General features: G+C 39.4%; 1 protein-coding gene across 11 annotated transcripts in view; it reads right to left on the bottom strand.

Annotated features, from left to right (window-relative positions):
• Positions 1-3,289: 3,289 nt before the first annotated feature.
• Positions 3,290-13,279, bottom strand: part of MBOAT2 (membrane bound glycerophospholipid O-acyltransferase 2) — a 153,221-nt gene continuing 143,231 nt past the window's right edge. For 6 of the 11 annotated variants that reach the window (XM_074012388.1, XM_005576601.5, XM_074012389.1 and 3 more), the window contains 3 exons: positions 12,200-12,332; positions 10,231-10,382; positions 3,290-8,611 (listed from right to left, as the gene is read on the bottom strand). In XM_074012388.1, the coding sequence (XP_073868489.1) occupies positions 8,386-8,611; positions 10,231-10,382; positions 12,200-12,332 (511 nt within the window). In that variant the 3' untranslated portion in view covers positions 3,290-8,385. Of the gene's footprint in view, positions 8,612-10,230; positions 10,383-11,879; positions 11,932-12,199; positions 12,333-13,279 lie in introns of all 11 variants that reach the window. The other 5 variants (XR_012422700.1, XR_012422697.1, XR_012422699.1 and 2 more) reach the window with 2 other exon arrangements.

Genomic DNA, 13,279 nt, shown 5'->3' with positions numbered 1-13,279 from the left:
CTGCTCCTCTGAGAAGCTCCGTTGGAAAGGCTGAGGGTTGCAGAATAGGTTGCTGTTCCTTTTTAATTGGTCCTCCCCTCCCATGAAAGAAGCTTGATCCTAAGGCAATGTGAATATATATAGTATTCTTCTTGAGGCGACTGACACATGCATTAAAAAAGGGTGGAGTGACAATCAGGATCTCAACTCTCCGGGCTCTGGTGCTGCGCAGCCGACTTTCCCAGTAATGGCTGAAAACAGCTGGCATCTAAGCTAAAATCTCAGGCCTGTCTTTTTAGGGCAGCTCTCATGTTCACCCCTCACAAAGGGATGGCACCCAGGGAATGGTCTCCCTGTCCCGGGCCACAGGGCATCCAGCTCCGCACTGCTGACCTATCAGGACCAGGGCCCCTGCTCATGGTGAGGCTCAGCCTGTGCCAAAAGATGCCACTGGGATCACTCAGGAGGATGTACCAAAAAAGAAGACTCAAGCACAAAACAAAGCAAACTTGAACAACAGATACAGTCAGCAAACAGAAAAGCTTTTACCAGGAAAGAGACATGCAGTATTTATAGACTTAAAATCTGAGCTGACATCTGGCTCCAGCAACAAGCTGACCGAGCCAACACAACCCATCATGCCACAAAACACCGAGAAAAGCTATCGGAAATGTAACACAAAGTTATGTTTTAAAATCACATAGTTAAGCCCACAAGAAAGGCAGCCAAAGGCAAAGCCTCCCCAAAGAGGCCCATGCTGACATAGCCGGTACCCCTCGGGAGGGAGAGAAGGCCAGGCCAGGCGCAGGCTGACATAGCCGGTACCCCTCGGGAGGGAGAGAAGGCCAGGACAGGTGGGTATGCTGTCCTTATGTGCAACATCCTTCTCACGCGAAAAAAAAAAATTGACCCCAATGTGGCAAAGCGGTAACATCTGTTTAGTCTGAGGGTGGGCACACAAGTGTCTATTATTATTGTTCTGTACTGAACTACCTGCGTGAAATATTTCATTGGCGTTTTAAAACATTGGCTAATTTCCTATTACTCGTTTTCCCAGTTGAGGGAAATGTTATCAAACAGATAGACATATTGTTGGTACATAATAGAGCTAAACTTGCTTAACTCATTTATTATATTTGTGTGTAATAATTTATAAAATTCTTGGCATAGCTTTTCTTTCTTCCTCTAACTCCCCACCTCCTCTTTCTCAGCCCAGGAAAAGCCTTCCCCAGGAGTCCAGGAGCCAGCTCCTCTGTGGGGCTCTCCCACACTCAGCTCTGGGTCCTCACTCCTCCTCCTATTGCCACGGCCCCTGGTGAATGCCTCCAATAAAGCACTGATGGTGGCACATGGTCACTGTTCACTAACTCCTTGAGGACAAGGGTAATGACTATTCTCCTTACCCAGCACGTGGGTAGGAATTCTGAGTCTGTACTGCTTTTGGTCATGGCCCAATTTCGACATGGTCTTGAATCTCAAAATGGGGTAAATCTGGCATGAAATTCTAAGGTCTTCCGGAGAGAAAGCACTATGACTGTATGTTCAGCCTGGCATCTCTACACAAGAGTAAAACAGAAGACGTTTCCCTACGATTGTTCACAACGGCATAAAGGAAGAGCCCCCAGGCACGCTCCGAAGTTCTTCTAGGTCTGTGATGGCACAGAAATGGAGTGTCTCGCAGAGTCCCAGCACTCTGCTTCCCAGCAGCCACACCCACGGCCTCCCACAGGAGTGCTGGGAACTGGCTAACTGCAGGGCCTGGGAGGTGGGCGTTCCCTTTCAGCTGAGCAAAGTCAGTATCTTCTTCGCTTGACAAGTCTGTTTTAGGAGAGAATATAGATACTATACACTAATTTAAGGTTGCTTAAATTACCTTCCAAAGTGTTTATAACATGACAATAGTTTCTTTTAAATAATCTTTAAGCAGCTAAAGAGTCAATGACTCTTTAGAATATTACTACCATATTGCTGAAGAATCCTTCAATAAAAATGACCGTTAACTCTCGTAACAGAGCCAGTATTGTTCTATAAGTGGAATTAAAAGCCTAAGATATTAGCAAACACACACACGCGTATTTTTAAACTACTGTTTAATCAGTTGTAAAGACACACAAATTAGAAAAAAAAAAACACTTATATGTAAGTTAAAAACACCTTTAAAACCCAGCAATAAGCCACCAGTACAGCTCTGACGGACTAGAAATGAGTGGTTATGAAATTAGCATATCAGTTTGACTGACACAGTGGGAGTTTTAATTTCCCATACATCAGGAACTAATTTATGAATCTGTTGAAAAATAACACTTCTTTAAAAAAATATTTCAGAATAATAAAAACAGAAAGTACAGAACACCACATTCTATTCTCAACTTGGGAAGGCAAATGTAAATACTAAATTCTGGCTGCTGGAGTTGGGTCTCTCCTCATGTTTGGGCGACTGTGGGCTTAACTACTACTAGGCAGAGATCAAGACACAACGTTTAAAGGAAGGCAGGAATGAAATCACACATTTTCACTCTGTATATGGTAGAATTTCTCACTTCCCCTGAATGATTTTTACTTTAATTCCTATTGCCTTCTATCATGCCCCTTCTGGTTCAAAGGAGCAGTCACATAAAAGTGACAAGATGGACAAGACTGGTTTGGAACACATTTGTGTTCAATGTTTGATTCCTTTTTCCTTGTGATAAAGTCAGAGGCAAATGTACTTCATTGATAAATCTATGCACGCAGAACCAAAAATACTTAAAATTGGGAAAGAGGCATATTTAAGTCTGTCAAACTCTGAACATATATTTTTGTCCTATAATGCAAAAGGACAGGGAGGAATATTCAAATTGATTTCCCAAGAAAATTAACCTAAAATAGTGAACATGAAACAGCTAAGACTCTAGTGAAAGGCAGTCAGTCACCTTTTCCATTTCAAACATGTTACTAGGAAACTGGTTAGTCATTTTACTTATGTTGCTCTGTAACTTTTGTTTTTGTTTTTGTTTTTGAGACGGAGTCTCGCTCTGTCGCCCGGGCTGGAGTGCAGTGGCCGGATCTCAGCTCACTGCAAGCTCCGCCTCCCGGGTTCCCGCCATTCTCCTGCCTCAGCCTCCCGAGTAGCTGGGACTGCAGGCACCCGCCACTGGGCCCGGCTAGTTTTTTGTATTTTTTAGTAGAGACGGGGTTTCACCGTGTTAGCCAGGATGGTCTCGATTTCCTGACCTCGTGATCCACCCGTCTCGGCCTCCCAAAGTGCTGGGATTACAGGCTTGAGCCACCGCGCCCGGCCAACTTTTGGTTTTTCATTGTAGTATTTCCCTTTCTTTTTAGTGTGCAATTTGATACAACATGGCTGGAGAGATGGCTATGCATCACTGAGGAAGCTTCAGACAGTGGTTCTGCATGGGTCATTACACTGTAATTTATAGAACATACAGTCTTAGTGTTGTTTTTTCTTTATAAAAGTTGTACTTAAAGAGTTATAATCAGTTTTAAAGGCAAGACAAATTAGTTGGTGTAAAAACTGTGTATTTAGGCTGTGTTTCACAAAATTTCCCAGTCAATGGCCTGTGCAGCATGTCAGTTCTTTATTGGGGTTTGCATAATGTTAAAAAACCTATTAAAATAAATATTATTTTAAAACGTACAAAAACATTATTCAGCAGCCTACCAATTAAAATGTAATTGGCTGCAACCTCTGTACAAGAAAAGCCTTAAAAAGCAGCTTAAGCATTGATTATAAGAGCTTTCCTACAAAATACTTATGTGGAAAATTTCGTTTTAAAATTTCTGTTGTAATCAGAGTCTCTATAAATAGATTTGACATCCTAGTGTGGCAGAAAAACACTGTAGAGACCCTCTGTGTTCTAATCTTTCACACTCAAATTTCAGCATGTACTTCTTTTCTTAAACACAAATCTTTTCCTTCAGCATTGGGAGCACGCATTGATCAAGAAACCCACTTTTACAAGGGCTAGCAGAACAGAAATTTCAGCATCTAAGATGAGTGTATCAATGACCAGCCACTCATTAAATGCACACTGGGTTAAGTGCAGCAGTTTTATAAGATATGGAGGGCAGTTAAGATTACATCTCACAGTGTTATTTAGGATTCTGCACCTATATTAAATCTGATGTATTAAGTTTCAGCCAGGAAGAACTATTCATGCCTGGATAAAACTCCACAAAATACTAGCTTATATCTAAAACTCTGGACAAATTTTTAGCTGACACAGAAATAGTAGGCACTATTCTGAAACAATCAGTCGCTCAAGTAGTTTTTCTTTCAATTATAATGTAGAACTGTTAAAACCAATTAAGTAATAATTGTGAACAGTTGATAAGGAAACAAAAAAAAGTATAAATGTCCAGATTTGTTCATGAATATATAAACTAAATATTTACAAGGCATTAATTTTAAATAGGAAAGATTTTTGCCCTAAAATTGTGATCTAGTCCTCGAGTAAAAGTATACATTTATAATTATTTTAATGTCAAAATTTTTAAAGCTATTGTTTTCTGGAGTTTAAAATAAGGTGTAACTAAAGTAAATATGCTTTAAATATCCTTGAATAACTTTGAGATGTTGTGCAGTGTTAAACGCTGTCCAGTAGTCAGTAATCTGTATAAAATATTCCAGAGCATGTATCTTCTCCAGTGTTACACAGCACACACAGAAACCAACAAAGCAGAGAAAGCAAAAGGAAAACATGTTTTCTTCAGCAGAGACATTTCATTATGAAACACTCATTGTAAGAGCTATTGCCAGTAGAAAAAGTATTTGCCACGCCTTCTGATTTAAGGGATTCAGAGGTTTCACTGTTATCATGACAACCTTTTGAAATGTCAGGGCTTTGAGCTCAAGGAGTACAAGTCAGTAACCATGACAATAGAGTGGACTGTGAATTTGCCCAACTCCTTGAATCCTACAGACCTTGCTAATGGCTCCATTCATGACACCCAACTGGTCCTGAACTCTTAGGATGACCCCACTTGCTTATGGCTGAGGAACTTGGGGTTTACAGGACAGGTGGCTCCTCCAAGTCTTAAGTCTCATGAAAGGCAGAACCAGAATGAAAATCCAGGTCCCCTCCCAGGTCAGGTAGTGCTTAAATGTGAGTTACTGTCACTTTCTAGAAACCTCCTTTCTACTGCACATTTTTCTTAAAAGTGGTATGTTTGGAAATCCTGTGTGTGTCACACATGGTGGAGACCAATAAATTTATTTTTGAATCAAATGGGCAGTAGTGGCTAATAAAAGAAGGGGTCACCAGACATTTGTGAAGCCAAATAAATCTTCTCTACCCTGCTGGATATTTCAGAAGCTAAATAAATTCCCCCAATTACCCTGAGTTCCAATAAAAATACTTATTTTAAAAACAGAACAAGCCACTTATAAAATGGTGACAGCTGAGGCATACCAAATTAAACGAACTCTGTTTCAAGAAAATGAAATTGAAGGATGAATAATTATTTTTGTTCATTTTTTCCCTGAGTAGTATATAATTAACCAAAAGTATAAATATGATGTTGATTGATCATCTCTGGAGTGATTTCATGATACCTGAATAGTGGAAAATATATAACATAAATATGCATTGAATCTTATTCTATTGATTTAAAAAAAAGCAAGCACATAATACAATGAATCCCGTTTCTATTTAACAGGAGTAGATGTACTAGTTTAAAATTCTTCTACTGTAAGTACTAAAAGCAAAATATTAATCTTTGTTATTATTACTTCTCCAAACTAGAGGAGAGCTATCCAAAAAACCATTTCATAAAAATAACTAGTTGATTCAGGGGTATGAAAATCAGTCAAACTGGACATGGAATTATTATCTTCAAAGGAACCGGAAAACAAATCAAATATCTTGCTTTCTAGATGACGGTGCTAAGATTATATTCACTGAGCAAGAAATAGGTAACAGTGACTAAGGTTTACAGGCTGAGAAATAAAGTAAATTCAAGTAACAGAAATGTGATTATTTGTAAGTGGCTAGATAGGCTGAACCAAAAAAAAACAAAAAACAAAAAAAACACAAAAAAAACCACACACACAAAAACAAAACCCAACAAGTTTGTATTAAGCCTTCTTGTTTTCACTTATGACATGCCTGAACCTATCTTTTATATTCTTAATTTGTTCACTTTCTCTTAATAGCAGTTGGATTCTCTGCAACATTAATGAAAATGATCAAACATTTTACAGGGCAGGTACTTTCCGTGAATATTCTTTCTATTCTCTCACATTAAACAGCTAGCATAATTTTTTTTTCTTTCTTTTTTTTTTTTGTGTGTGTGTGAGACGGAGTCTCCCTCTGTCGCCCAGGCTGGAGTGCAGTGGTGCAATTTCAGCCCACTGCAACCTCCACTTCCCAGGTTCAAGCAATTCTCCTGCCTCAGCCTCCCAAGTAGCTGGGATTACAGGTGTGCACCACCACACCCGTCTAATTTTTGTATTTTTAGTAGAGATGGGGTTTCACCATGTTAGTCAGGCTGGTCTCGAACTCCTGACCTCAAGTGATCCACCTGCCTCGGCCTCCCAAACTGCTGGGATTACAGGTGTGAGCCACTGCGCCCAGCCAACATAATTTCAATGCATGGGAAAACACAGGAAATTTATTTAGTTATCGATCTTTTCCTGAGAAGGAATGGTAGGGTTAGCCTTATCAGCTGGAAAACACTTACTTTTAGAGAAATAAAAATAGATCAGGATATTTCTAAACTTCAAAAAAGACACATTCCCATTTTTGCTGAGACCTCAAAAGCTGCAAGTGCATTTACTTTTCCTTTCTGCTTTAAATGAAGTATTATATAGCATAAGCCAGATGGTTGCCTTGTCCTTAACTTCATTTGCAAATTTATTAGTGACCCCACCCCCGAAAAAACAGAGAGAGAAACTCATCACAGAAAATTTGCATTTCATTAAAAATGTAAGGCAAAAAGTAAAAGTAAGCTCCATACATAGATCAAATAAAGGTGAGGTCAGAAGGCTTTGCCCCCTCCCCTCCCACAGGGCAGGAGGAACCATCTGGGGCTGAGGCCGCTGCACTGCCTGGCGTCAAATCCCGCTCTCCTGCCTTCAGCTCCTGTGGCCACCACAGTCCTCTGTGGGACTGCAGGAGACACCTAGTAATCCAAGGCAAGATTAATCATGGTAAAAATGGCCCATAAAATAAAAGCACATTTTTCCACTTACAGACCTAAAACTCATTTTAGTAAGAGATCACAGCAAAGTTTTAATATGAGAAGAGTTTGAAAATGAATTTGTATTATTCTCAAAAAATGTCACCCAGACTCAATGACTTTCAGTTTTCATTTCCCTAAAAGTTTCCCAAATATGAATTAAATTGTCAAAGATAAGAAATTGATTAGCCAGATAGTAACCTACCTGGCGGTTTCTCTTTCAAAACCTTTGAGCAACCTACCGATATTATTTTCAAAGCCTCTTTCTAATTCTACATAATTTATGCCTGATAAATTTAGTTTAGAAGTCCAAAGTATCACAAAGTCATTCCACTTTTTGTTTAAGTCTCACATGATGGTGCAGAGCCCTGGCGTGGGGGAGAAGCGGCCTTGCAGAGCTGTGGCTCCACCCTGTGCATTCCACTGGAGGCCAGGCAGTGCTTCTTCATTCCTGCCTTCCTTAGTCACCTCTCTCTTTTAAGAAAAAGAATAAGCTTAAAATATCACATTACCAAACCTTTCATTATGTTTTAAGAAATTCCTTCTGGAAGTGCTCTTTGACTGCACAAGGTAATTAAACTCTCCAGCAAAATCAGCTACCTATAATTTGGCGTCCATTAAATGTTTGCAGTTTCACTAAGGATTGTAGTCATTTGACATACTTTAAGAAAACCCTTCAAATACTGAGATGTTTATTGCATTTTAAAAAATCCACATTCTTAAATATCCTGTTTCAAATTCCTCCTAAAATCCTTTACAGCACACAACATCAACTACTGCAATAGTGTTCTCACAATATTACACTTGAAAATACCATTTGGGAACAATATTTTAGGAAATAAGAGGGTTTAAGGCAAGACATTCATTTGGAAAAGTTAATTTCTATCATCCAGATTGACACGATTATTTTTCCACCTCTTCAGTGCCTTGGGATACGCAACGTACATTCAGCAACAGGGCACGCATGTGACCCTAGGACAAGTGCTGAGGCTGGGAGTACCCACTGAAATATGGAAATATTCTTACATAAGGCGTGGCCCACAGGGATATGGCATGGGAGGGCTTGTTGCACTCCATTTCCGATCTGGTGTACAGGAAATTCCTTATCTATAACTGTCCATTTCCCCCCAGTCAATCGCTTTTCCAACAAACTCAAACCCCTTGAAAAGGTGCTAAGATTGGTTTCTGTTAACATCAAAAAAAAAACAGCCCTCGGAGCCTTGCCGATCACTGCTTTAGTGATGAATGTCTCGAGGCTATTTCTTGATTCTGATTGCAAACATTGTTTGTTGTAGAAAAACTGTTCTGTCCCAAAGAATTTTCTCCTTCATCAAACTTTTTGGATTGTGAGAGCTGAATGTTTTCATGTGTATTCTTTCTTCTTTGAGTTTTTTTCACCGGCAACAACAATAATACTAAGATACCAAGAATGTGCAGGCAGTAATACCAGGAGCTAAAAGAAAAAGGGAAAAAGCTTATTCAAATGTGATAATAATCCTTAATAACTGCCCGCTTGTCAAAATGTCCCGTGGCCCACCTTAGGATGTATTTGTTTACTACATTATTCTTTTATTCCTCCCCCTCAGGAGGAGAAACCTGATAGTGTAGGCCAGTGGGTATTTATAGCACTGGATAAACCCAGGCTGATTAGAAGCCTGATTTTCTAGATAGCATATTACATTCCTTTGTAAGGGTCATAAGGCCATGGTTAAACAGAATAAAAACAAAAAGGTACATATTAATACCGGTAGCCATCTGAAAATCTCCCCAATTCACAGAATCAAAAGTTGAGTCAACAAAGAAAATGTGGAGATAGTTAAGACTTTTACCAGTCTGGCCTCACCTGCTATTTACTGTCTCTAAGTTACAAATATTCTAATGAGGGGAGTGACAGAGAAGCAATATTGCTTCTTGATGGTTACTTCCATGAAGCAAAGAAAGGCGACATTATTAAAAATATTGAAAACATCATTTCTCAAATTATATAAATCGAATGTAACCTAAACTGTATCTATAGCTGTAAGTCCAAGTAATTCTGAGCAAAGTACCTGGGATAGAAAATCTAACCAACAGCCCAATCACATTTTTAAACATATACTAACATTGTTAAAATGGAAACTTTAGCAGGACTTACTTAATGTCTTCCTGTATAATTATTGCCATATTTGAGTCAGTAACTTTTTGACTATATACTCTGTGCTAAGTGATTCTAAATGCTAGAGTAATAAAGAATTTATAAAAGAATAAAGTTTTTGATCTCTAAAATATCACCATCTAATATGGGGGAGTGGAATTTGGTGGGCAGGGAGAGGAGATAAGTAGATTATAAAAATACAGAATTCAAGACAAGACAATTTCTGTAACATACAGATCACCACAGTATCAATCAAACATAAAAGACACAGTGAAAAGGAACAAACAAAATATAATTTATTTTCCTTAGGCTGGGTGTGGTGGCTCATGCCTGTAATCCCAGCACTTTGGGAGGCCAAGGCGGGTGGATCACGAGGTCAAGAGCTCAAGACCAGCCTGGCCAAGATGGTGAAACCCCGTCTCTACTAAAAAAAAAAACACAAAAATTAGCCTGGAGTAGTGGCGGGCGCCTGTAATCCCAGCTACTTGGGAGGCTGAGGCAGAGGATTGCTTGAACCTGGGAGGCGGAGGTTGCAGTGACCGAGACTGTACCACTGCACTCCAGCCTGGGCGACAGAGCGAGATTCCGTCCCCCCCCCAAAAAAAAAAAAAAAAGATAATTAATAATTCTTTGGAAATAGCTAGTTTTTTCCCTAAAGAGGTTCAGGACAATTAAGCTAAGAAGCTTTCTGTTAAATTTAGGAGAGGTTTGAGGCAGTGGTTACCTGGCTGAATCAGTCATCTGAGGGGTGAGTAGTATGAGTCATTCCACACAGAAACGCTGAGACTGCTTGATTCAGAATTAAAAAGTAACTGATAATGCATTTATCAGTAGGAAATGTGGCTGTGGTACTATTTTTCCATTCTATCCAATAGCAAGAACCTTTCTTTTGAAAATAAAGTTATTCCCACTGACAAAGTTTTAAGAGTAACACTTACCTGTAAAACATGAATGACGGTTTTATAGAAAGAAGTACGAATGGCACAACTGTGTAACTTATTGCTACTTGAGTTACTATCCATGTTATAACATCATAAAATAATTTCAGTTGGGAAGGTTCAATGAAATAATGTCTAAAGTTATTTCTCATCTGAAATAAAGAAACAAAAATATTTGCTGTATCTTTAAATTAACATTACTTATGCAATTACACTGGTGATAGCAACTGTTGGAAGAATGTGGAGTGGAGTAACTGAAACTCTCCTATGTTGCTAGTGGGAATGTACACTGCTACTATGGAAAAAGTTGGTTCTAAAAAGGCTAATACACATTGTACACACTGTGTATAAAAGAGAGGAAGTCACAGGGAAAACATAAATGACTGGTGAGTCTGGGTAAAGGGCATATAGAAGTTCTTTGCAACTTTTCTGTAGATTAGATTCTGTAAAAGTTTCAAAAAAAAAAGTTTAAGACAACACTGCCTAGAGATCCTTAAATCATATTTGGTAAAATATCGTATATAAATAAAGTTTGGTTTACCTTCATCCTTAACTCTTATTTAACCTCTGCATTTGTGAAAGACAAACTTGGCTTTGCTAATGTGCAAGTGCATGGTGTATTTGGGGAATGACAAGTCAATCTAATGGAAGCAGAGAATTCATGTATGCATAGACACTGGGTAATTCTAGAGAGGCAAATGGGGGAAGGGAGGAGGGCATTGGTAGAACTTGAACACCAAGTGGGGAAGAAGCCTATCCTATTCTGTCTGCAATGGGAGGGAGTTAGGTACAGTTTTTAAGCGCAAGAATGGAATGCTGAAAGCCCGTACCTCAGGACAAATGGATTTGTCATTGGTGAACAGGATGGAATCAAAAGCAGGTGACTGCCATGGCGGTGAGCTAGGCAAGAGATAGCAGAGCCTAGCCACTAAGAATTATGGGTTTTGCTAATGTCCTTCCCATGCCTAGAATGTCATTTTCTTCCCCATTGTACTTCACTCATTATTGAAATAACTTTCATCTCTCAAAGTCCAGATCCAAACACCTTCCTAATGGGGCCATCTCTAATTAACCCAACCCAAAGAGACTTCTTCCATCTCTAAACACCTATGCGAGTTAGTATTTATAACACCCACAGAATCTGTCACACATGCCTTGTGATGCACATGTGTGTACACACACGCAAGCGTAAGGTATGTACACACACATACACCTTATCCCAAATTAGACTACAAACTACCGGAAGGTACCCTTAGTCAATACTTCTTGAAATTTCCCTCATATATCCCCAAAGTACCTCAAAATGGAATATAGTAAATATCTGCTAGTTTGTTAAATGAAACCCTCTTACCTGTAAGTGCCATTAGCAGCTTGTTCAAACGTGGTTTTTGTCACGTCACTTTCCTCTAACTGCTTTTCAAGGGCTTACACTAAATTATCCTTCTCCTCACCTCTCTCACATCACCAACCTAATTTCTCAATTGTTTCCCAAAATATTACTCTAGGTTCTATCTGGGCAAATACTTTAGAGAACTGTGCCCACTTCCAGTGTGGCTCATCCACTGTCTTGGCCTCGCACAGTCTACTCTTCGTCTCAGAGAGGATTCAAAGGTTACAGCTTTCAGGAAACATTTCTAAAATAAACCTACCCATTCTGATCATCTTTATTTAACTCAGTTTTTATCTCTCCTTCAGAAAATTCTGTAAAGACAAAGTAACATTTTGTGAGTGCCTCCTACCTGCCAGGCACATAGAAACATGTTTTCTCCTCACAGGAACTGGGCGTGGAGCCTAGCCCACGGTGAGTGCTCAGCAAACACGCACACAGTTACACACTTTGCTTCTAGTGGAAAGGACAATACTGACTATGGCCAAGGAAAGAGGGTCTACCTTGTAAGAGAGATGTACTCAGCCTTTTTAACAGTTCAAGTGGACCATTGAATTGTAAAATAAAATTCTTGATACTTACAGCTCGTGCTGCTAATGTCATTAACACCCCTGTTAGAAACGTTAGATAATATCCTGGGTATACCCCGTGCCAAATGGCAGAGAGAATGAACGTCTGGATAGTTGGACTGAAGGAGGTTCGTTCATAACACACCCTAGAAACCATGAAAAACATGGAGAGCCAAGCGGAGTGAGTGACCCGAGTTTACAAAGCCTGCAATGATCATTCTTTTATTACCTGACAGGATTTAGGGTAACTAGAAAAACAAATACAACTTATCTTAGGCAATCACTTCTCTATGATCTCAGGAAGGCTATAGCTATTAAGTGTCAAACTTAGGAACATAAAGTTAATTCCTATCTTCTTACTGGTATATATAGTAACTTAAATGGTCATTTCTAGTATTTGGGAGTCTATACAATTCACAAAAAGGATAAGGTTACTTTTATCCTACATTATTTTATTTAAAAAAAAAAAAATCAATAACTTTCAAATGACCTAATAACACTACTCTTTCTGGCAGATAGACTGTGCTTAGTCTACAGTTTTCCTATAACAGAGATAGAGAACGCAGTGAAAATAAAGTTTCCCTAAGGTATCAAATTTAAATTATAACAATAACAAAAAATAACACAACAGATTAGCTCAGAGGATCTGCAGCCACTGGGGAGACTCTGCCAGGCACTGTGAAGAGATGCTAGCGTATGCTCGCCATCTCAAGGGACAAAGATGTTTCATTTGTCATTTTAAAAAGGACACTATAAAAGAAGGCTGCTTAGCGCCCTATCATTATAGGGGCCGTTTTTAATGAAGTAAGTTCAAGATAGGGCAATGTGCTCACAGGGACGGTAAGAGAACCCCTGGGCGAGTGCGCTGTTCCCCAGCTCTGTCCTTCGCACCTGTTACTCCACCCAGCCTGTCCTGCCTCTACCTTGCCCTGTTGAGGAGACACACTCCTGACACAAACCTCTGCTCAAGCATCCACACTCCAGGAATTTCTTCCTGCATCCCTCTGTGCCCTCACTGTTCCTGCTTTCCCTCTCCTAATCCTCACAACAGGGAACAGCACGTGTCTGATTACACCACCGTGTCTTTAACAAA

The sequence above is a fragment of the Macaca fascicularis genome, chromosome 13 (genome assembly GCF_037993035.2).
Source record: "Macaca fascicularis isolate 582-1 chromosome 13, T2T-MFA8v1.1".
Lineage (NCBI taxonomy): Eukaryota > Metazoa > Chordata > Mammalia > Primates > Cercopithecidae > Macaca > Macaca fascicularis.
The sequence above is the reverse complement of the archived record's forward strand: the minus strand, read 5'-3'. Positions and strand labels throughout refer to the sequence as shown.